General features: G+C 41.9%; 2 protein-coding genes across 6 annotated transcripts in view; one reads left to right on the top strand and one right to left on the bottom strand.

Annotated features, from left to right (window-relative positions):
* Window positions 1–9,587, top strand: part of prickle2b (prickle homolog 2b) — a 92,074-nt gene extending 82,487 nt beyond the window's left edge. For all 5 annotated transcript variants that reach the window (XM_047810015.1, XM_047810016.1, XM_047810017.1 and 2 more), the window contains 6 exons: window positions 767–880; window positions 1,089–1,226; window positions 4,618–4,821; window positions 5,668–5,854; window positions 7,248–8,078; window positions 8,180–9,587. In XM_047810015.1, the coding sequence (XP_047665971.1) occupies window positions 767–880; window positions 1,089–1,226; window positions 4,618–4,821; window positions 5,668–5,854; window positions 7,248–8,078; window positions 8,180–9,078 (2,373 nt within the window). In that variant the 3' untranslated portion in view covers window positions 9,079–9,587. The remainder of the gene's footprint in view (window positions 1–766; window positions 881–1,088; window positions 1,227–4,617; window positions 4,822–5,667; window positions 5,855–7,247; window positions 8,079–8,179) is intronic.
* Window positions 9,588–19,991: 10,404 nt separating this feature from the next.
* slc2a9l1 (solute carrier family 2 member 9, like 1) overlaps window positions 19,992–25,242 on the bottom strand; it is a 9,532-nt gene continuing 4,281 nt past the window's right edge. Inside the window, exons 6-12 of the mRNA XM_047805739.1 lie at window positions 24,616–24,764; window positions 24,199–24,386; window positions 22,155–22,265; window positions 21,772–21,873; window positions 21,426–21,501; window positions 21,184–21,311; window positions 19,992–20,415 (exon numbers count right to left, since the gene is read on the bottom strand). Of these exons, the coding sequence (XP_047661695.1) occupies window positions 20,233–20,415; window positions 21,184–21,311; window positions 21,426–21,501; window positions 21,772–21,873; window positions 22,155–22,265; window positions 24,199–24,386; window positions 24,616–24,764 (937 nt within the window). The 3' untranslated portion in view covers window positions 19,992–20,232. The remainder of the gene's footprint in view (window positions 20,416–21,183; window positions 21,312–21,425; window positions 21,502–21,771; window positions 21,874–22,154; window positions 22,266–24,198; window positions 24,387–24,615; window positions 24,765–25,242) is intronic.

The raw sequence follows: 25,242 nt of genomic DNA, 5'->3' as shown, positions 1-25,242 counted from the left end.
ATGCCCCTTTTCCACCGAGGCAGTTTGAGTGCTGGTTCGGAGCCTAATTTAGAACCAGTTCTTTCTGTTTCGACCGCCAAAGCATCGGCTCCGAACCAGGAAAAGTGGTTCTTAAGTAGCACCAAAAGTTTGCTGGTCTAGACTTGCGTCAGGAGCGGTGGGCGGGGCTACTGTTAGCACCTTTAATAATGTACCTTAAGTTTACTAATGTTCAATACACTTTTACATTTCTGCGATATGATACATTATCAGCACACATGATAGTAGGTAGCTACATACTAAGGCTAACTTTTTTCTGTGTTAGCGATAAAATAACGTTATGTACTTTCTCGATTACAACCTCCGTTTATACAGATTACACGGAGCCGCACGTACACGTTTTATTTGCCGCGTTTGGATGCCAATGTAGGTTCGCAAAGCCATGAGCATTAACAGTAATGCAACATCCGCCATTGTTGTTGTGTTTGTGTTTGCCGCTGCTGCGCTAACGTTGCTGGGACACGTGACACGTATACAGTGACGTCACACTTGGCGCTGTGATGGCTCTCTAGCCGGTGGAAAGGCAAACCGGTTCTTAGAAGGTTCGCCAGTGGAACCAACTTTGAACCAGCACTAGCGCTAGCTCTGAACCAGCACCCGGTTCTTTCCGGTGGAAAAGGGGCTTAAGAACGTCTTCTGATTGGTTCATACAGACTGTGTTGAGAACTTGCTTGTCACAGATTAACAGACAGTCAGGGATTTTTTTTTCCCGGTTGATAAACTGCAGGTTCATCAGTATTACAGCTCTCTGCCTGAGGAGAAGGTGCCATATGTGAACAGCCCTGGAGAGAAACACCGCATCAAGCAGCTCTTGTACCAGCTGCCACCTCACGACAATGAGGTGAGAACACTTCCTCCACCTGTGTGTGTGTGTGTGTGTGTGTGTGTGTGTGTGTGTGTGTGTGTGTGTGTGTGTGTGTGTGTGTGTGTGTGTGTGTGTGTGAACTTTCTCTTCACACCTGAACTGCTTTTTTTTTACATACTCAGAAATGTCTCTTCCGTATGTAAATAACATCCGAGTCTGTCTGAAATTTTTCTTTCCCGCTCAGGTGCGTTATTGTAGCTCTCTGGATGAAGAGGAGAAGAGGGAGCTCAAACTTTTTAGTAACCAGAGGAAGCGGGAGAACCTGGGCCGCGGGAACGTCAGGCCTTTTCCCGTCACCATGACCGGGGCCATATGTGAGCAGGTGAGAGATTTTGCATTTAAATCTTTTATTTAACATCAGAGTATGTAGAACTGTATTTATTACACATGCAGACGAATCGAAGGTGACGATACCCGCAGTGCTAAAAGGCATTAGATGTGTTTACATCTGGAGGTTTTGCAAATTGTTTGGTGGGTAAATCATTCTAGAAAAGTCAGAGGGAAAACCTGAACCATATTTAAAATGTTTTAGCGGTTTTTAGATTAGCCGAAACATGAAAATAGTGAAACAAGACAGTACAGTGTGACATTTTTTTTCACCATCTGTAAATATGCAACAATTATGTGACAACAGCGTAAAATCAGTTGTTACTAGCAAGCTAGCTTTTGTCTCTATAGCTATCTTAGTAGTAGGAGGGGAGAGAAAGAGAGAGAGACACACACACACAGAGAGAGACACAAAGAAAGAGAGACACACAGACACACACGCACAGCGAAAGAGAGAGAGACACACACGCGCACACAGAGAGGGACACGCACACAGAGAGGGACATGCAGAGAGAGAGAGAGAGAGACACGCACAGAGAGAGAGAGAGACACGCACAGAGAGAGAGAGAGACACGCACAGAGAGAGAGAGAGACACGCACAGAGAGAGAGAGAGACACTCACAGAGAGAGAGAGACACGCACAGAGAGAGAGAGAGAGACACGCACAGAGAGAGAGAGAGAGAGACGCACAGAGAGAGAGAGAGAGACACGCACAGAGAGAGAGAGAGAGACACGCACAGAGAGAGAGAGAGAGAGACACGCACAGAGAGAGAGAGAGACAGACACGCACAGAGAGAGAGAGAGACAGACACGCACAGAGAGAGAGAGAGACAGACACGCACAGAGAGAGAGAGAGACAGACACGCACAGAGTGAGAGAGAGACAGACACGCACAGAGAGAGAGAGAGACAGACACGCACAGAGAGAGAGAGAGACAGACACGCACAGAGAGAGAGAGAGACACAGACACGCACAGAGAGAGAGAGAGACACAGACACGCACAGAGAGAGAGAGACACAGACACGCACAGAGAGAGAGAGACACAGACACGCACAGAGAGAGAGAGAGAGAGACACAGACGCGCACAGAGAGAGACACAGACGCGCACAGAGAGAGAGACAGACGCGCACAGAGAGAGAGACAGACGCGCACAGAGAGAGAGAGACAGACGCGCACAGAGAGAGAGAGACAGACGCGCACAGAGAGAGAGAGACAGACGCGCACAGAGAGAGAGAGACAGACGCGCACAGAGAGAGAGAGAGACGCGCACAGAGAGAGAGACAGACGCGCACAGAGAGAGACACAGACGCACACAGAGAGAGAGACAGACGCGCACAGAGAGAGAGAGAGAGAGAGAGAGAGAGACACACGCACACAGACACACCGAGAGAAAGAGAGAGACATACACACACAGACAGAGAGAAAGAGAGAGAGACACACACACACAGACAGAGAGAAAGAGAGAGAGACACACACACACAGACAGAGAAAGAGAGAGAGACACACACACAGACAGAGAGAAAGAGAGAGACACACACACAGACAGAGAGAAAGAGAGAGACACACACACAGACAGAGAGAAAGAGAGAGACACACACACAGACAGAGAGAAAGAGAGAGACACACACACAGACAGAGAGAAAGAGAGAGACACACACACAGACAGAGAGAAAGAGAGAGACACACACACAGACAGAGAGAAAGAGAGAGACACACACACAGACAGAGAGAAAGAGAGAGACACACACACAGACAGAGAGAAAGAGAGAGAGACACACACACAGACAGAGAGAAAGAGAGAGAGACACACACACAGACAGAGAGAAAGAGAGAGAGACACACACACAGACAGAGAGAAAGAGAGAGAGACACACACACAGACAGAGAGAAAGAGAGAGACACACACACACAGACAGAGAGAAAGAGAGAGACACACACACACAGAGAGAGAGAAAGAGAGAGACACACACACACAGACAGAGAGAAAGAGAGAGACACACAGACAGAGAGAAAGAGAGAGACACACACACACAGACAGAGAGAAAGAGAGAGACACACACACACAGACAGAGAGAAAGAGAGAGACACACACACACAGACAGAGAGAAAGAGAGAGACACACACACAGACAGAGAGAAAGAGAGAGACACACACAGACAGAGAGAAAGAGAGAGACACAGACACACAGCCACACACAGAGAGAGAGAGAGACACACACACAGACACACAGACACACACAGAGAGAGAGAGACACACACACAGACACACAGACACACACAGAGAGAGAGAGACACACACACAGACACACACAGAGAGAGAGAGACACACACACAGACACACACAGAGAGAGAGAGACACACACAGAGAGAGAGAGACACACACAGAGAGAGAGAGACACACACAGACAGAGAGAAAGAGAGACACACACACAGACACACACAGAGAGAGAGAGAGAGAGATCAGGTCTCTGCTGTCAAGAAGAGTTTTGTCCTTTTTGCTGTAAAGATACAAGAGTGTTAAAGATTGCTGAGTCCACCTGCTTGCCCTTATTTGAATTTCTGCTGCCCCTGACACACAGATGGTGTCGTTACCCCCCCCCCCCCCACACACACACACACACACTTGTGTAACCTGCAGATATTTATTTTGTCTTCAGCTGTGCAGGAACAGAAAGTGTTTATCCCTATAAATAGAAGGCTTTTCAGGTATACAGCAGAAAATGATGAAGCAATGAAGCAAAGACCCGAGTTATTAAAGAGAGCGTATGCCTGAAAGCTGAGACGCCACCGTGCTAGATTTATTTTCTTCTGTCATCATAATCAGACGCACTCTGGTATAGAAAGGTCGCCTTTATTGATTTAATCCTCCACACACACACACACACACACACACACACACACACACACACACACACACTAGTGCTGACCTCTGCATGACTACAAGGATCATTCAGGTAAAATTCTTCAATACAATCCCGTCAACTTAAAAACCACGCAGTGCGTCATTTTCATAGTATTATCATAAACGCAGACGATCGATGTGGACTGCCCTGTGATTGGTGGGCTGTGAGGTCATTCTGACCAATGAAATTCAAACAGCTGTATCAAATGTCTGCTTGTAAATTGTTCTGCCATTTATATTGATTTAGACCGAATTCTGTTTTTTTTTAAGTCTCTGCTCAATTCATTCATTTAAGGAGCTGTCTCATTTTAAAGGAACTCAATTTTAAAGGTATGTAAAATGAGACGGAAAAGGAAATGAAATCTCCCATGAATAATCATTGTGACAAATCCGTCTGTCCGGCCGTGTGCTTTATTCGTATACGGCGACGTCGAGAACGTGACATCTGATCATTTATAATGTTTTATGGTCTGTCTCTCCCTCAGTGCGGTGGTCAGATTAACGGAGGCGACATCGCCATGTTTGCGTCTCGGGCAGGTCACGGCGTCTGCTGGCATCCTCACTGCTTCGTGTGCAGCACGTGTGACGAACTCCTGGTGGACCTCATTTACTTCTACCAGGAGGGTAAAATCTACTGCGGGCGACACCACGCCGAGAGACTGAAACCGCGGTGCTCAGCATGCGACGAGGTACGACAAGCCCCTCACTCCCCCCCCCCCCCCCCCCTCACACCAACAGCATGTGCAGGATGAATGTAGCTTCAGTTCTGCCTTCACCAACGTACAATATTTTGTTACTACAGTGACGTGTTCTCGATTCTGATTGGTCAGATTAATCACCATCTGGGTGGTGACTGTAACCGCATCTTCGATTATTTTCCTGCACCTTCATCATGTTTTATGATCTCTACACCCATGATCACGTGATCATACTGTGTCCCCAAATTTCGGTCCTAGTAACCTACATTCTTGCACGGTTTCCTTTGTACCCTTTTTCTCTTTTAACCAGCCGACGGTCTCGACGGCTTATAAGACATCTACGTTTGCAATATCGAGTCATGTCTCCGATCAGAATTCGCAGGTTTTCAGCTCATTTTCAGAAGCATGCATGTATGATGAGAGATCCCGTGAGCAAACGGTTGAGCGCATGCATTTTTAAACGCAGAGGTTTAACAGCAGAATCTTACTTGGAGTAATGGAGGGATTAATCATGGTCATGAATAATTCAGGCATCTGGCTTGCCCTGTCTTTTATATCGAGTCAGTTTTGAACGAACGCAAAGCATGAACCGGCGGTTGATAATTGTACGTGTAAAAATATAAAACAAATTTTTCCCTCACTTCTGATACACGAGAGAGTTCGGTGCAGCAGAGTCGCCCAGGGCGAGGGCTGCTGGGATCGCTTCCACTGAGCCTTGCTGTCTGTCCTAAAATTAAACATAATGGATGGGTGCAGTTTTGGCTTTTAGCTTCTAGTCAATGATGAATGGCTCCATGCATCACTTCCCATCACTCTCTTTACCTCTTTCCCCCTCAGATCATCTTTGCAGATGAGTGCACAGAAGCAGAAGGCAGGCACTGGCACATGAAGCACTTCTGCTGTTTCGAGTGCGAGACCGTCTTGGGTGGCCAGCGTTACATCATGAAAGAGGGTCGGCCGTACTGCTGCGGATGTTTTGAGTCCCTCTATGCCGAGTACTGCGACTCCTGCGGAGAACACATCGGTAGGTGAACACGTCGGCCGACACCTTATCTGTCCGCCGAGCCGGGGCTGAACCGCTTCCTCCGATCTTCGGAATTGCTGCAGATCTGCAGCTGTGAAACATCCGATCCGGTTCTGATAGTCAGTGTTTCTCACATAAAACCAAAGTGGCAGGCACTAAACAAAAACCAGGCAAGGTTCCAGTATGCAGTAAAGCAGTCAACAGGAAACAAAATGACTTGCAAACAGAGAATGGCAAGACTTCACAGTAAGCTAGAGTTATTTACTAGAATGTAACCCTGAAATGCTTGGCAGAGATATTCACACTCGAATTCTAGCCATCACAGCCTCTGCTGAAGGAAGAGGAAGTGTTTTGGGTCCGCGTTATATTTTGGTGTATATCCCCTCAATATTGTCGGGACTAATTTATGTCGATAGTTCCTACTCTGGACTTGAGGAACATAAAACCCTTTCCACTTTTCTTTTCTCATTTTCTTAACCGTTAAAGAATAATTGCTCAACATTTATTTACATTTACAATTATTTATTTCAATCCTAGTTTATAAGAACCATTCCAAAAGTACCAAGCCGTAAGCCAAGAGCCATCCTTAAGACCCAACACTTTATTGAGATTATTCATATATTGCCCAATTTTTCCATTACTTAGTTGCCCCTAACTGTGACTCAAGGCCACACTCCATTCCGTAATATCTCTGGCTTGTCGGCTCATGAGTTTCGAGCCCGGTAACGGTTCCAGCTGCATTTTGACATGTCACTCAGTACAAATTCTGTCTGTAATCATTTTCTGTACAGGCCACAGAAAGCACAAGAGTGAAACTGATTAAAAAATGGCTTGCAAACAGATGTTGCCCATTAGGCTGGGGCCGGCTCGCGTGTGTAAGTGAAGCTGTAATTAAAACGTAATGTATTTGTGTAGTGCAAACCGTGCAGCATAATCAGTTTACTCCAAACACTTTTGCACTTCAAGGGAATTAGAGTGGACTTCCTAATATCTGGACTTTCTTTCCTTTACTTATCTTACTCATCAATATTTATAATGGCACCATTAAAATGCACTAAAAGTGATACTTGACCATCAAAACTTCAGTAACTAGAGCTCCATTGACTGGACCCTGCTTATGTCTTATGTTTCTTTTTATTTCTTTTTGTTATTTTATTATTGTTTTTGAGGTACAGACATTGATTTTTATAAAAACCAAGCAAGTCTGCTCAAGGACGTTACGGGGTCTATTTTTACCTGAGGATTTAGTTTCTAAAATGGGGAGGAGTGAAGTATCACCTTAACAGTGGGACTTTAGTTTGTATCAGTTTGTTGTATGGGTTGTAACTTTTCTTTCCAAATCATTCATCATATTTGCTCCTATTTTTTAATCTGCCAACTCTTTCCATTGTAGGTATTGACCAGGGTCAAATGACGTACGACGGGCAGCACTGGCATGCCACTGAAGACTGCTTCTGCTGTGCACGCTGCAAGAAGTCCCTCTTGGGTCGTCCATTTCTGCCCAAACAGGGTCAGATCTTTTGCTCGCGGGCTTGTAGCGTGAACGAGGATGTCAACGGCTCGGACTCCTCAGACTCTGCCTTCCAAAGTGGCCGCACTCATGAGGCCAGGCACAGCAGCTCTAAATCTAGCAAGAGCAGTAGCAACAGTGGTGGAAATGGTTCTAGCATGCGCTACTCAGCTGATGTGGATCCTCTTTCCCTACAAATGGACTTGCTGAGTCTGTCGAGTCAGGCCCCCAGTCTGACCCGAGATCCTCCATCCTGGAAAAAGCAACCCGATAGATATGGTTATGAAAGTCGCGCCGAAACTTCGCCAACTCCTCTGCAGCTGCTGAGTCAGTGCAACATCAGAACATCCTATGCCCAGCAAGACAGCAAGCTCAGAGAGTCTGCACAGTCCAAGAGACCTCCTATATCTGCCCTCAAAGGACATTCGTTCAATGAGAACTGGCTCCAGCCAGAAATGGATGAACGTTACCCTTCGGAGCTGAAAGCGCAAGCTAGCTTTAATGAGTTGCCATCCAATGGGTTCGTGGACAAGCGCTCTGTCAGCATGCATGCCTTTCAACGGGAGCGAGAGAGAGAAAGAGAGAGGGAGGTCGTGGCTCAGATGGGCCGCAGCAGAAACCCCATCAATGCACTTAGCTTTAGTGAACAGCTGACACCAATGGAGCAAACACCTCGCGGTTCCATGGAGTCGCTAGCTCTGTCAAATGCTACAGGTAGCTCTTGACTTGCTTTGGCTTGGCATGATGATATTATTTGTGTTTCTTCCCTTTTATATGCACACATTGTTTTTTAACTTTTCTTGTGTCAAATGCAGGAATCTCGGCAGACGGTGGCGGTAAGAGGCAGGAGCACTTGTCCCGCTTCTCTATGCCCGACTTGAGTAAAGACTCCGGCATGAACGTCTCGGAGAAGAGCAACATGGGCACCCTGAACTCTTCAGTGCAGTTCCACAGCTCAGAATCTCTCCACAGTCTCACCAGCAGGCAGCCTTACCTAGAGATGGCGCCACCGGTGCAAGTGAAATATCAGCTTCCCTATTCGCAGCAGTCTCCTGGGATCACCATTCTACCACCTGGCTTCACCTATCAGGAAGAGGACAGGGCAAGTTCAGTGAGCAGTGCTCACAATGCCCGATTGGCACCCATGAGTGAACGGACCCATCGGCGCGTTCGTGAACCGGAAGAGCCGCGACGAAGACATCATCACCGTGCACGGCGTTCCCGTCGTTCTCGTTCTGAAAACGCGCTCAATTTGGCAGCCCAACAACCTCCGGCTATCCCGGAGCGATCACAACTACGCGTATGTGAGGATTATGATCGATTTCCTCCTCCACGTGGTCAGCGGGATCAAATAAACGGTGGGATTAGAGATTCTAGAATGAGGCAGCAGCCGTTCAGGCCGTGCCCTCGCACGACTTCTGACCTTACGCTTCAGAACCCAGCTCCGCAGCGTCACATGGGTCGCTACGCCTGGGATCAATACGATTACGATGACGACTGGTGCTCTACCTGTTCTTCATCTTCCGAATCCGAGGACGAAGGCTATTTCTTGGGAGAGCCAATTCCCAAACCTGTTAACCTAAGGTATATGACCAGTGAGGAGTTACTGCACAAGTACAGTTCTACAGGACTCGTAGGATCTGGTCACCTTGGAACTCGAGGACAGTTACACACTCGCAAGCGCAGGAAAAGCAAAAACTGTATAATTTCCTAACCTACACTCCTGCTGCACTCACCTATAACAAGCCAACGGTTCTCTTCGCCTGAATCTGCTTTTCAGTATCGTGTGGTCGTCAGTAAGCGATATGCAGTAACGTCACCGCTTAAGATTACGCTTTTGCATCATTGTTTAATTTTAATATACCTAAGTAATCAATTCTTCGAAAAGGTTTCGCCCGGTCTTTCCGCAGCCGACGTGCAATTGCGTTTAGTTATCTTCCGTTTATAGACGGCCCAGTTTCACGTCACTTCTCCTTGCAGTGTGTTTCCAGATGAGTCGATTCAGTAATTACGATGTGTATATTAGTAAACAAATGAATAAATACACTTAAGTTAAGGATGTAAAGTGAATATAATGTAAATGTATACACACATATTTTTTATATTTTGTAACAATAGAATCATTTATGTATTAAGTATAATGTAGAGATTCCATAGGAATGCATGCAAGTTACTTTGCTGGTTTTTGTCCTGTATTTGGAAATTAAAAGTGCATTTCATCAAGTAGTTTGACTGATAGCTGTTGGTTCCAGATCGTCAGAGCACGACATGGTCTTTGGGGGGGGCAACTCACTCACCATCTGCTCAATGAATAAATGCATCAGAACACAGCGACGAGGCGTCCTCTGCCCACTGTTACTCAGACGTTTCCTTTTCACAAAGCTGATTCATTTCGCCCTCGCTTTGACTTACTGAGATTCAGAGTAGACTTGCGCTGCTGGCACGGGCAGGACCTGTGTGAAATGTTAGCTTTGCTAAAGAAATATTCCCTCTGAAATTGAATACTAATCAAATTTAAAAAATTGTAAAGTCACACGATACGTATCACAAAGGACACAACGCAACCCGGGTTTGCTATTACAGGAAACTAATCGATGATGGAGAAATCTATCCATCTTTTATGCTCTTTTTATCCATTTAAAGATCATTCATTCATTCATTTTCTACCGCTTATCCGAACTTCTCGGGTCACTGGGAGCCTGTGCCTATCTCGGGCGTCATCGGGCATCGAGGCAGGTTACACCCTGGACGGAGTGCCAACCCATCACAGGGCACACACTCATTCACTCACACACACGCACACACACACAGTACGGACAATTTTCCAGAGATGCCAATCAACCTACCACGTCTTTGGACCGGGGGAGGAAACCGGAGTACCCAGAGGAAACCCCCGAGGCACGGGGAGAACATGCAAACTCCACACACACAAGGCAGGAATCGAACCCCACACCCTGGATGTGTGAGGCGAATGTGCTAACCACTAAGCCACCGTGCCCTCCCTCCTTTTAAAGTTACGTCCAAAAATTAAGTTAGTTCCTGTTAACTTGCATTCTAACGTTCCTTCTCTCTTCAGTCTTTTTTTTTCTTGAGTCAGAAAGCTTGCTGTTACAAAGTGCTAACAAACATGAATCCTTTGTAAGTGACAAATATTTTATTACACTGATTAATTCCATCATTGTGTAGTAGAGAAACTATAACTATATTAATCAACACATTATCAGAGCAGATCAGATTAATGATATTATTGCATGTTATAAATAAATTTTGGTGAAGCGCCTTAGTCGTGATCACCCTGTGCTTTGGCAATTTCCTTCCTCAGGCCATAGACATGAACTGTAGGCTGATTGGCATCTTTACATTTTGGCATATTTGCCTTGTTCCCCCTGGGATAGATCCATGACCCGTTGTACGATTAACACAACAGAATATGTATGGATGCATGGATGGGCTCTAAATCTAACTGTGGTAACATTAATATTAATAATAGGGCTGTTTTTCATTAGACTTGCAGTACGATACTGAGATCTCGGTGCCCCATATGAGGAAAGCAATCACGCTATGTTAATTAGTGTGCCGGTATTTGGCTAATGAGGAGTTTTGCCATGAGCATTTATCAAATCTCTTAATAAATTATATAATAAAATATCTATTAAAGTCTGGAAATTCAGTCTGTCGGATGATTTTAGAAAAATGATTGTAGACAAAATTTGGAAGGTTAGTGAAAGATAGATGCGCACTTAATACGACTTGCTCAGCATTAGGAACTTTGAGCTAGTTCTGTCGGAAATCTCCAAATTTTCGACACTGCTGCAACAAACGTAAAAAAAAATGCCACCGGGAGCCAAAACCTTTTATTGCAAGCGTGCAAATTGATATCACACAGTCTGCTCCAGAACTTAACCAGAATGCCATTGACACCGTGTTGAGCAGCGTGACATGCAGTAAAGGTATAAGACCCCGGTTTATCGACCTGTATAAAGTAGCCTTAAAGTGCTTCTAATGCTGTGTTGGGAATGGAATCATGTAGCCATGTTTGAATCCTGAGGAATGACTTGATTAAATGTGGTGAAGCACTAATATCCTTGACAGACACGAGGCTTTAGATGTCTTTGTGTTCATCTTTATGGAATGCCTGTCTTCAAAATGTGTGTATTGTATAATGTGGTGAATGTGGAGAAAAAACAAAAGTTATTGTAGAAACCAGCTGCATAAACATGTGAAGTTCATTAAGGGCGAATCCTGGGAGAACGACTGGGTGGGATGATGCTGGTTTCTCGTTCTTGCTTGGGTTCCCACCCTGCCGGTCAGAAGAGATGGTTTGTCTGTATTCAGTAGCAGCAGTGCCAAATATTATAGGATGGAAAGGAAAACAAGAAGGATTTGTAGCCGATCAGACGACGCCCATACGGGTTGACGTTCAGCAGCTTGGCCTGTTCTTTATGTTTCTCTAAAGTCCACGAGACGAGCTTTTTTTCTTTTTTTAGAATTTGAAACAAAACAGAGGAGCTTCATTGTTTGCAGTAGTGAGAAGAAACCAAGCTCTCGGGCTTCTCTGTGCATCGACGGAGGACGTATCGAGCAGCGTTTAATTCAGCATGTGAACCTCATCAGAGCTACATACACCCCAAGCTCTCTCTCTTATTTTCTATTTGTCCTGGGAAAGCTTCGCTCGGGTACGAAGCGATTTGATTATTGAAAGGAAATATGCTTTGGAAGATGCCACCGTCTGGCTTGTGGTGTGTCTCTGTAGAATACATCTGCACAAGCAGTCAAATCTCATTATATCTCCCTTGATATGTCTACTTCACAGGATATCGTCTGCTGTTTTTTTTTCCCCGCATTTTGTTGGAAAAATGCAGCAGTTTCACCAAGACTCCTTGTTGAGTCTAGTGAATAATTATATTGACTATTTACTCTGGTAAATCCGGAGTCAGTGTTCACTGTTTAATCCTGTGGGATGAGTGCAGAGGAACGAAACAATATGAGAATCCCTTCAAAACACACCATGTCTAATTCACTAATGAAAACCATCAAGAGTCTTTTTTTTTTTTTTTTGCTGAATCGAGCTCGTTCGCACGAGTCGATACCCATACCGAAGCTGTTTTAAACTTGTAGCATGAGTTTAAAGCACTCGTTCACTTCACGCTATGTGCATGGCTACAGGTTTTTGTTAAAAATGAACTGTGGTTTATGGCCACGCTTCACGCCATGTTAAACTGGCATCAGAGTTCTTAAGCTTTAGGAGCAGTTAATAAGGCTATATTCTTCTTGCGGTTTGAGGGCTGCACTGCAGTCGGTCATTGAGAAAACGCACCATAACGTCAGAGACGGAGTTTTTATAACGTTACATTACATTTATTACATTTTAAAACATCATCTGTGACCGTTTGATTTGATAAGGTTGGTCATTTTCATAAAAACGCAAAATCTCTAATAAAACTTGTCTTTTTTTCCCCCTTGGCATTTAGTACATGCCATTAATCAGGAGAACTTACATTTGTCTCTCTTTTTTTTTTTCTAATAAAAATTTTATTCATTTCTTATTAGAACTCCAACAAAACAACAACAGAGCCAATCAGTCAGCACACACAGTATACATTCAAACATATTAGTAACAATATAACAACAATGCATATTTAATATGAGAGTGAATGTGGAAAGGCAAAGGGCAAATCAAAACAGGTCAGGGTTGGGGTCTCGCTTGTTCAAGTAAATCCCACAAAGGGGCCCATGTCCGGCAAAACAATTCAAATTTGTTCTGCAAGTCATGCGTAAGTGTTTCCAAAGGGAGAAGATTAGCCACTTGTGCCAAACACATCTCTAGATTTGGTACCTGTGGAAATGACCATATTTATCTCATTTCTGTCAGGACCACTTTGTCAAATGAGAATTTATTACAGGATAGCATACAGTTAGTGTTGGTGGTATGGTTCTGTTCGGGGCAGGAATCCATGCGCCCGTCCGAGCGGGGAGAGCAGCACTAGAAAATAGAATAGACCCCCTTTATAACAGAACCATTGATCATGCATAGAGGTTTGTTTTTTTTTTTGCAAATAATAAAAGAATGAATGGATAAATAAATAATGAAATAATTAGGGAGAGAGAGAGAGAAAATATGTGGATATTTAAGACGTAAACTGGTACAACAAACACGGGTTCCGGCATGATGAAGGAGTCGAGGTCGAAGGAGGGAGTTTAAGTCGCAGCGGCGGCGGCGCGCTAGAAAGCGGCTCAATGAATGGGAATTTAAATGGTCGGGTTATATGGATGACATAACCGGATTGGTGCGTATCGTGGACTGTTGATTAACAACTGATGCCCGCTTGACGACGTAGCCTGCCAGAACTAACGTGAAGCTTAATTTTTAACTGAGCAGTTAAGGGGCTTGTTTGTCAGCTGTAGCTTGGTAGTCTTGTGTCTTTAACCCCCACTTCCTGTTTGTCGAAAGTTACAGGAAAAGCACCATAAAGCCAGAGAACGAGCTGTAAGCTGCATGTACTTATTACCTTCTAAAATGTCATTTTCTTCACAAATCCTTAAGCAGATATTAAATCTTGTAGTTTATAGCCTTGTAGTCTTGTTCTGGAACCTCGGGAACCTTGTCAATCTAAAGAGAATCGTAAAAGATCGTAAACCCTTTGATGGGATTTTTTTTGTTCAATGTTGCAGAGACATACCTTGTCCACAAGCATGTACGTCTCTTTCTGGAAGTATAAGTACAGAGTACACAGCTATTCCTCGGTTAAGACGTTTACTCGGGAACGTTGTCCTGTTTTTTATAAAAGATGTCATCATGAATCATCAGTCCATCTGTAATCTGTACACAGGGTCAGGGAGAACATGCAGCCTCGTGGCACAACAAATAAATATTCTGTTAAAATATTTCAGCACCTGGAATTTGCTGCAGATGTTTCGAGTCCCAAGCAGAACAGTCCTCCATGTAAGCAAATAGTGATCCATATTCTCAGAATTCTCGTGCTTTATTCAACCTTTCTTGCTACTAGCTACTCAACGTATACTTGAGTCACATCCTTCACTAATTTTAGCACCAAATGAATCTATAATGAGGAAAAAACAAGCCATGGTGATATTATAAGAGCTTTTGTAATGTATATTTCTTGAAAATGAATATAAATGAATGAATACGATATCATCCCATATCTGCGTTTGATTTTTCTCTTGAAAACTCGGCCCTGACTCGTGTCGAGTCAGCTTCCCCGAATAGCTCCCGTATCTGCTATTTATTCCCTTTAAGCGGAGGATGTGGAGTCTGTTTCGAAGGTTGCCGAAATCCGTAATCATCTGTGTTTAAAGCCAAACTCCACCAAATTACCGCTTAGCACTCTCGGCCTTAAAATAGCTTCGTTTAATTACTCGCAACTGTAAGATGCAGGAATGTTAATGGCGCCGCAACAGCAACTCGTGAATAGGAATCGTGTGACTGCAACCGACCGAGATATCCAGTCTGCTCCTCATCATGTGTCTTCAATTAGCACCGGAGCAAACGAGGGTTGACCCCAGATCAGTTCTGGGTCTCATCCTCTCCTGGTGGGGATTCGGTTGCCAGCTTGGTTTAGTATCCATTGGCGTAAATAGCGTGTTGAAACTGTTAACGATGTGTTGTAGCGAATAAAACTGTTCTTGGTCTAAAAACGCCTTGGTGCGCTTCCCGTGTCACATAATCAAGGCTGGCAATAATGCCCTTTAAGCTATCAGCGTTCCCATTCCCTACATCTCCAATTAGAAAGCGTATCCAAGTTATGTCAAGACACATACATTCTGTCTCCAGGGCAGAATGTGTACAGGAACATATGTTAATTCCACTCAAAGAGATAGGGTTTAAGCTCTGTCTGACTGCACAACACATTATTGCTTTTATATCAGCAGCTCAGTCACCAGGATTGTATGGTAGAATAACTATAGAATGTAAGACTGAAAATAAATCTAAAATAATTTTCAAGGTTTCTGTGGAAAGGATGTTTGTTTATTCGGTCCCTGCAGGATTTTCCCAGATTGTTGTGGCCAAAAAAAAAGAAAGAATGAAACAATTGCAAAGTGTTTTGTACTTTTTTAAAAAAATTATTTTCATGTAACCATGTTTTACGGCATTTGGTAGACTGCCATAACCAGAACATCTTTAGATTTATCTAATTTATATAGCTGAGCAGTTACAGGTCATGCTCAACAGCAGTCGCTTGTTGGTCCTGTGACTTCAATTCACGTCCTTCCCACCAGCCGTCCGCCATCTTAACCGCCGAGTTACCGCTTCCTGTTTCGAGGAAAATTATTCAAATTGGTAGAACTGGAAGAATTCTGTGTTAGGACGCTCACATGTCACCGTTTTCTTGATTTAGTGTTAATTCTATTTAAAAATCCTGGAGATACGGGTTTGCGGAAGGAGTCTCCAGTGTCAGCTTTCATTTATACGATGCCAGTGGGGGAAAAAATTGTGTTCTTTGGTGCATGCTGTAAAAAAGCATGGGTTTTTGTGTTGTAAGAGAAACAAAAACACTCCATGTGGTGCTGTTAGATGGAAAACAATCAACAGGGATCCTGTAACAGCACGTCCTGTTTTGTTTTATTACTTTTTTCCACTTTTTCTTTCCTGTTGGTTTACTCTGTTCTGTTCTGTTCTGTTCAGTCACACACACCGAGATGTTCTCTGTAGTGTGAACTGGTGGCACATTGATTCATAACGCCCACTCGCACAACACACGTGGGTCTGTTCTGAGAAATGTCCATGCTTCATTGGAGCCCGTTCGTGGCTCGTATATCAACAGGAAGTTTCTAAAAGAATTAGGAATTTCTGGATTAGGGCGATGCTAATCCTGATAAGAGCTTTGGATCATGTCTCTGTCACTCTGGAGAATGCTAATGGTGTTCCTAAGATCTTGGGTCCAGCATTTCTAATCTTCAAACACTGCACATGCTTGCTATCTGCCCTGACCTCCAGCTCTCTGAACGGGTGAACATACCAAGCACTCGCTAAGGGCACCTGGTCAAACGGGGTGGCACCATGCAGCAAATTTCAAGCTAGAATAAACAGGAGCTTTTAGTTTACAGCATGAAGTGTTAATAATCATTTCTGGACACATGGCAAGATCAGGGGTGAAAAATTAAAATTTTAAATACAAAGAGTAAAATTAAGAATGCATATAATCTCACAGGTCTGTAAGCCAAATTTTGAAATAATGTCACTTCTAGACAAAATCCAAAGTCAGCAGTAGCAGTGTCTGAGATGGTGAAGACAGATAAGCAGCTCTGAGCCAATTTATAAAATTTTAAATACTGTAAAGAACATGTGATGACCTACAAACCAAAACATGAACATTTCACTAGCTGACTAAACTTTTTTTTTTCTTTTTACAACTATTTGTATCTTAAAATGTCGCTTCGGTGTTTGAATTCTGGGGTGTTTGAAGAGACTTTGAGGTAACACTCAGGATAATGACCAAGGCAGAATTTCTCTAGATAGCTAAGTAGTTAAAAACCTGTATGAATTAGCCAACCTATGAATTTAGCGAGCTACTAAAACCCCAGAAAATTTAGCAACTAACGGTATCTTCTTCGGTGTGGTTCATTTACACAAAAACAACCAGGAAATAAAACATTATCCGATTTGTCCTAGATGTAATTTGGTAATTTCTCTACTTTTATGTAAGTGAATTAGATCGAATCAGTCATTCGTACCCCGCCGGTGGAAAATCGGAAATTACAAACAATATATTTTTGTGTAACTGAATCGAGTCCATTCACATGACCCTAGATTGTTTTGAGTATGTACACATTTCTCATATAACTAATTAGAAATGATTCTAAATAATAAGCAAATGCAAGACATCCATTTGGGTGCTGATTTAATGCTAATGGAAATTGAAATGATTTTTCTCGTTATTTATCGACCCGTTTGTTAGATCGACGATACCAGACGGCGAAGAAGAGTGTATGCTGTACTTGTTGAAAAAGACAGGAACGGCACATTGTCTCCCTCATGATGGAGAAACAAAGGCCATCTGCCCCCACGCTCACTCACTCTCATCCAGACAAATAACGGACACCTTCAGTCAGGAAGAAGCTCAAACCCACATTCATAATCATGCTAATGGACCTAATTATACCTCAGCAACCTGTCCTGGCCCCTCAGACCTGAACAGTTCACACTGTCACTGTGCAGCTGCCAGTGACTTTGTCTTGCTGACAGAAGCTCTATCGTGCTGTCAAAGTGCTTGACATTCTCAGTACGGAATTAGCGCTGCGTTCGTTCCTTAGCTCGGTTCAACAGCGAGCTGATTGTCCCTGAAATTCTCCTGTCTGATAAAGCACTTGGCTCAAAAACTTTGACTGCTCTCGTGTGAATCACGGCTATGACGTTATGCACATTCACATCGTGGTACGTATGAAGGTTTAATCAGTGCTGCACTAGATATCAGGTTAGGATTCATTTGCTGGTTTTGGACTCTTTTCCGAACATTGTAAGAGTTACACAAGGATTTCTTTTTTCATCGTGTTTTGTTTTTGGTGGTTTTTCTCTCTCTCTCCCTTTTGTTCTCGCTCTGTCTCTCTATTCTGAAGATAAACACTTCCTCCATCTGACCATCCAGATGTACTACAATTCACTAACAAGTCTAATTGCTCCAACGCACTGGTTCCATAAAGATCTCTCAGACTTCTGTCGGCTCTGAAAATTTTTGGAAAGTTCTGGAAAAGTGAACAAAATTGTAGGATATGGTGAGTATACATATCATCATTTTATTGTCATACTTAAACCACGGTGAACAAGATGATCTCTGATAACTTTGTAGTCGGACTACACATGTTCTCCATGTCAGATTATACTCCCAAGGAGCCAGTCATGATGGAGCTGCCATTATATTATATATGTTTAAACTTGAACATAAATTATAAACACAAACATACAAACAAAAAACATGAAATTTTGAATATGAACACAAAAACATAATAAAATTATGACAATCCCAAAACAATCGGATTGGATAAACCCGAAAGTTCTTGTGAGTTTGATACAGTAATGAGGGTTTGTTGAATCATACCTGCAAACGTTCCAAGTTATTTCCCTATCGGTGGATTTGAGACGTGAATCATGCAAAATCAGGCAGACTGGTTAGGAAACTGTAACCTATGCAGCTGTTCTTGATTTGATCCTCATCCAACATTTAACCTTGTGGACTCTTGAAAGTACTTGTTCCCAGGGAAAGGATATTTAAAAAAAAAAAAGCCAAACAGAATTGTCTTCTTGGTATTGTTGTTGAGAGGAATAAACCAGTCGACCTTCCGCATTCTGCGGTCCAGCCAACACCTGATGGACTCCTTATTGGACTCTTTATTGCCTTTTACTACTGGTGATGCCCAAGATTTTATAGTACACTTCTTTTTTTTTTTTTTTTTTTTTTTGACATTTGAATCTCAACATTAAAGATCCGTCTCCCTGGTCGTAGCATCTCACCTACCATGGCACTAGAAATGTGGGTTTAATTGGAGGGAAGGTACTTTATAGTACAAGCTTATTTCATTTTAAATTCCAGCACAAAGTGAAGGATTTTTTATTTAGTTATAAAGTCATTTATTGCTGGATTTGAAGATTTTGCTGCTAAATATTGACGTTGGTGTCATTAAATTCGTCCCATCAGGGCTTGGAGGCAGTTGACATTAGCACATGAATGTGAAGGGAATAAACTCCCTCTCGATTAAACCCCAGTTTTACACACATAAGGACCGGCAGCCGATGGACGATAAAACGTCTCGTTAGTCACGCGATGATGTCCATCACAATCTGACATCCTTGTCTACGAATAGCACACGGTGTATATTTAAAGACTAAATGAGTTCAGAGTTGAAAAGTGCTGCCTGGCAGACGGAGATAAGGACGAACGAAGCCTGACGGGAAATCCCGCTGGACTCCTAAAGCCACTGAGCTGTAATTTCATGGCACAGAATTGAAATGCAGATGAAGATCAATTTGGACAATGAGGTGGAGTTTATAATGAGAGCTCACTTTAAAATCCCAGAGGATTTCTCCTCAGATCTCTGCAAAATTCCAGCCCTACTACATCTAAAAACAAGTTGAGAAACAAATACCACAGAATCACAATAATGATGTTGCTATTTTCTAGCAGCAACCTAACAGTTAGCGCCATTAACTCAGGCACAATACATCCAATGCATCCAACCCACTATACACAATTACTGAGAATGAACAGACTTATATGGGTTTTATAGGTTTTAAGGTTTAAAAAAAACATTCCTTAAAGCTAACAAAACCACAGACTCGCTAGCTACGAGCTAGCTCGGTAATGATTAGCTGGAAGAAAGCATAACTAGCTAAGTGCTTTAAGAGTATGTTTTCTTAGTTACAGATTCATCAAAATTTTAACAGAACAAACAGATGTTTCAGCTTTAAACATATGGCGTATTGGTGTTCTTTTAAATAAATAAATTATTCACATGTTCAACTTGTACAGAGTCTGATGAAGGATTTGAGTGTAAAACAGTGCTGCATGGTTTTGGGGTACTGAGATTATTTTATTGTTAAAATTTGAACATATCAACACAAAATAAAAAACATACAAACACAACCAAGAAAATTTGAATAGAAACAAAAAACATAACATTAAAATTTGAGCATAAATTATAAAAACACAAAGATAATTACAAACGTATGCAGAACTTTAGAAATTGAACACAAATGATTAAAAACACACACACAAAAAAAAATTTATTACTTTTTATAACTCATGTTCAAATTTGAATTTTTCCGGTGTTTTTATAGCTTGTGTTCAAATTGTATTGTTTTTGTGTTAGTGTTTATGATTTAGGTTAAACATAAATTAAACATAACATAAATCTTTCACAGCTTTGTCTCCAAACATTTCTCTTCGATCGCAGAGCCGCACACTCGGATTTTTTTAAAATCCTCAGCGATCTCCAGTGGAGTTTTGCTCTTTGTTTCCGGCAATATGAAGACGACGTAAAGGGATGCGACCAGACAAACGCAGGAGAACATCAAAAAGCTGAAGGACTTCATGGCATTCTGAGGAACACAAGAGAGTTCTGTGAGGTTTTGTTCAGGCTTTTCTATGGTTGAACAATCAGAACAGAAAGACCAGGCAGGATTATAATCTTTATTCCCGGCTGCTTTTCATACGTATGACTGCAGCGGGGGACGTTTTAAATAGCTATAATTATGCACGTTAAATGTGAGAATTATAGTGCAGGGTAGCTGAGTTGAACTCTTTGCATTGTACTGTATTGTTTATATTAATTTCTAGCACAGAACCGGTGAATTATTGTTCAATTCCTATTCCTGCCTCGGCATCTCTGACAGTAATTCCAGCTGCACTGTTTATATTAACATCCTGCTTGTAACGTGATTGTTTCCTTAGTAATAGAAACTCGCTTACATTTAAAAATGTCTCGGATTGTCTCGGAATTCTTTACTCTTTATTCTGACAAGCTGCATTTCTTCGTCTGGGAAATAGTTTACAGTGTTTACTATAACCACAACACCAAGTGTAACTGCTGTGGTGTAGGAAATAAAAAAACATAATGATCTGATGAACACTGTAGTGATCAGTTACCGTTTTATCACAACAGCCCACCAGTGATTAGTTTCCTGTAACGTCACACACGTTAGGGGTGAAAAGGTTATGCGAGTCTTTCTCCGGGGTTCCTCCGGTGTATTGTGGATATGTAAAAGTTAATACTTCCTACATTAAAGCCGTCTCCTTGGAGATTTAGATATTTATATGCACAGTAATCGGGAGTTACTATCATTCTAAGATGCACGTGAGTAACTTACAAGGAGAAACGGAAAAAGGAAGCCGAATACAGTGAAGCCTGCCCACGTTATAAGTCCCAGAAACATGAAGGCGGTCGAGCGATACGACTGGACAAACATCTCATAACTGAGTGGCATGGTGACTCCAGCTGTCGAGCAAAGACAAACCAATGAATCATACTTTCAAGCATATAAACATCTTATAAGATATAGATTTTTATAAGCATCTATATCTCAGCTTGTTACACTGTGTTTTTTTTTACCTGGTCCTCCTCCGTAGAAGATGACGAAGAGGAACACGAGGCAGACGCTGGTGTACGGAACCCAAAAACCATAATCCTAGTAACAGGAAATGGGGAAAAGGGAAAAGGGAGGAAAGCTCCGTAAAACATGAAAGATTTCAACAGGACAAATTTCTAATTGATTTTCCATTATTTACAGTATGAAAATTGTTTTAGTCAGAAGTTCAAAATGAATCTCATGACACACATCTCTATAAATATAAGCACGTTACATATAAATGTCAATACTGGCAATGAAAATTTAAAGGGGAAATAAAACAAACAATAAAAAATAAGGATACACTGGTGTGAAATAACAGAGAATCACCTTTAGCTGAAGTGTGATGGTGAGTAAACCCATAATGACTGCCATGATCACGAAACCTCCACAAAGCAGCACTCGCCTTCCGACGCGGTCGATCAGAATGCTCTGTATGAAAGAGGGGCAACACATCATACAGAGACATTACGACATCACATTTAGTTAGCTTTACTCTTAGTGATGATGCAGCATAATTTTTTAAAGAGCATCCTAAATTTTAAGTGTTATTGCATCATAAAATCTATGGGCCAATCATATTCTAATATGCAAATGTATTGTAATACATTGTAATAGGATTCCAGTCTAATTTGCCTATTCATATAGCTTGTAAAAGTGTAGGTGCTGTCGTCTTCTGACTGCTGTGTGTGGGGATGTAATCTGTAACTCACACACGTGATGCTGGTGAGGATTTCCGAAGCCCCGACTCCCAGTGTGACATACCGGATCTTGTCCTCTGGAATTCCTGCTTCTTGGAAGATGCTGTAAGCAAAAACGCTAATCTGTGGAAACAGCAGAAGTAGACTATAAATGAAATATACGATACGGAAACAGAGAAACTAACAGACATGCTACGACTGTAATGACTCATAAATTCTGCTTAGAACAGTTTACGGAAACTTTTTAGATTAAAACTACGTGAACGAACAGCTTTAACACAAATACAGTAGGAATTTTCAATGAGGTTTGAACCAAGCACCTCAAGAGTAAGAGACAAGTATTTTAACGCAACGCCGTGGGCAGATGATAATGAAGTCTGAGTATTATAACTTCCTTACAGCCAAGAAAGTTCAAGGCTCGTCTGTTGACAAGTTTTCTTGCATGTATTGCCAAAAATCTTTGGTACTCCAAAGGCACTGGTGGCTCATGGGGTTAGTGTTGCAGCATACGTGCGTGTGACTCTGAGAGTCCTGGTTCGAGGCTCACTGGTGATGTGTTTTTCTTATGAAACCCTGTCTGGTTTTGTGTAGGTGTTGTCAAGATAAACCCCCTAAAAAAAGCAATGTAGTTAGGAAGCACTGGTGGCTCAGTGGGCTAGAGGTGAGGTCTGGGCTGCTTTCCCTGTGAGTACACAGGATTGAGACCCCTCTGGGGAGCTGAAGGTGCTGAACCGAGTGGGACACTAAATCTGGCAAAGTGAGAAAGAGGAGTGAAAGCCAGTATGTCCCAACTGGGGCTCTGGGAGAGGTGGAGCAGGGGGTTATGCTACTCTGGGATGTGCCTTGTAGATTATGTATATTTTTCTTACTTTATTAATTATATTTTATTCATATATTATACTTTTAACTCGTTCTTTATTTTTTGTTTCTTTTTTTTTTTTCATTTATCCCAGTTATCAATAGACACATTTAAGTTTGTAAGTTAAGTTGTTTTATGCTTAATTTATTTATTTGTTTATTTACATACATGGTTCGTTTACCTTCCATACAAGTTACTTAGTGCAGAGCTATTTACTGTACATTTGTAAAGTTAGATTACTTCATTGTTTTACTTTACTAGTAACTTATTTACTAAGAAAGTAAAGATACTTTTAAATAAGAAAAGTAACTTCTTTTCTTAATTTAGACCTCTTTAATTTAACTTAAAGCCCTAGTGGGAATTGAACCTTGAAACCACTCACACCTTACACCTGACTTAACCCACAGAGCCACTGATGCCACTCTTTGTTTTTTGCGCATTTCTCATTTGAAAGCCTGAACTTGTTTCAGTTTATTAAAGTATACAACGCAAGCCTTGAACCAAAGACCACAGGTGTGAGAACCCAAGGCTTTACCACAACACCACTGGAACAGAAAGGCTATTTTTCTCCCCTGAATTCATCTATTCATTATCTATACATTGTTTAAGATTGGTATAAGGTATAATTCATAACTATGGCATTCAGTATGCTCATGTAATTGTGTGTGTCACATTTGTGGCTCAGGGCAGCTGGACTTTAAACAACAGACTCTCAAGATTTTTTCTTTATAAGCGTAAGCGTTCAAAGTTTATCTAAAGGCACTGCTGACTCATTGGTCTTATGTCACCTCACCTCTTTTTTTTAATTTAACTTTTCAGGGATCTTAACATTTCACCAATTCATCCACCACTTTATATCCTCTGAATCTTACCTTACATCTTTGGGTATATAGTCTGACTAAAAATGTTCATCTGAAACGCATTGTGTCAGGAATTTATTCATACAATAGTTGCATTTTTATCTCATTGATCAAAGATCAAACAGATTGCATCAAACAGATGCAACTTTTAATCGTTCCAGATTCTTCGGTTCATTTGCTCATTTGTTATTTTTAGTCATGTGAAAATGCGAAGCTTCTAGCAGTCATTTGAATGTGGCAAGACAGACTAAAGTGGAGATCACTGGGTTAAGTCCTGAAGCAGATATATTACTGCATATATGTAAAGCACCAGAAGTTATGTCTTTGGGATATTTACTCCGGAGATACCACAGAACTGTATGGCTTCATTGAGGACAACCAGAGAGATACACTGCCAACGGATATCTGAGTCTGTCAGCAGCTCGAGCAGACTCTTACTGCACTGTCCTTTCAGAGCGGCCTGCTCCTCCTGCATCTCTTCGATCTCCAGTTTATAATCACCCGGACCCCACAGGCACTGTAGTCCTGCAACAAGACAGGGATGGGGATAGTATTTCTAGTATATAGTTATACATAACTATAGCTATAACATAAGTGATAATCGGAACTGACTTCTCAACATTACATGTAACCATAAATGAATAAAAAGCAAATTGTGTTAAATGTGGAATAAAACAAATACAACAATTGCACACATTTTTAGCTTTGATCACCAGTAATAGACAGATTAATCGTACAAAACTAAATTCCTCACCTTTTTTACACTCCTCAATCTTCCCTTTCTCTATCAGTAAATATATTGGCGCTTCAGGAAAGAAGGGCAGCGTAAACAGCTGAACGAAGCCAAAAAATGCTGGAACGCAAAGCAGAATGTGCCACAGATCCTCTCGACCCAGGATCTCACTATCACAACAGACAGTGTTTATTAGTATGTATGGTCAAATTAAATACCCAATTATATATAAATGAAAATCATGGAAATTGTCGGGGGTGCCTAAACTTTTGCATACGACTGTATGTTAAAGGGCAAGGTATCACTGAGAATTCTATATAGCCAGCTAACACAGACAATAGCATAACAGCATAAGCTAACCTGACAGGATTTCGGAAAGCATTGGAAGTCCCATTCCAATATTCCTCACAAAAATACCGTCATACTGAAAAACTTGAAATAGCCAAATTGGGCTAGAGTAGGCCGTATAACTGCAGAGGGTTTTAAGCTTAGAAAAAATAAATCTGTTCAAGGTCAGAATTAGAGATGAAGGTCATAAAAAGTGAACCTGTTCAGAAATCCTTTGAGGTTAGCCTGTGCTAGCTAACGATTAGGAACAAACAATTAAACAATCTCCCTCAGACAAATATGGCCAGGAATAGCGAAGTG

This window comes from Tachysurus fulvidraco, chromosome 2 (assembly GCF_022655615.1).
Source record: "Tachysurus fulvidraco isolate hzauxx_2018 chromosome 2, HZAU_PFXX_2.0, whole genome shotgun sequence".
Classification (NCBI taxonomy): domain Eukaryota; kingdom Metazoa; phylum Chordata; class Actinopteri; order Siluriformes; family Bagridae; genus Tachysurus; species Tachysurus fulvidraco.
The sequence above is the reverse complement of the archived record's forward strand: the minus strand, read 5'-3'. Positions and strand labels throughout refer to the sequence as shown.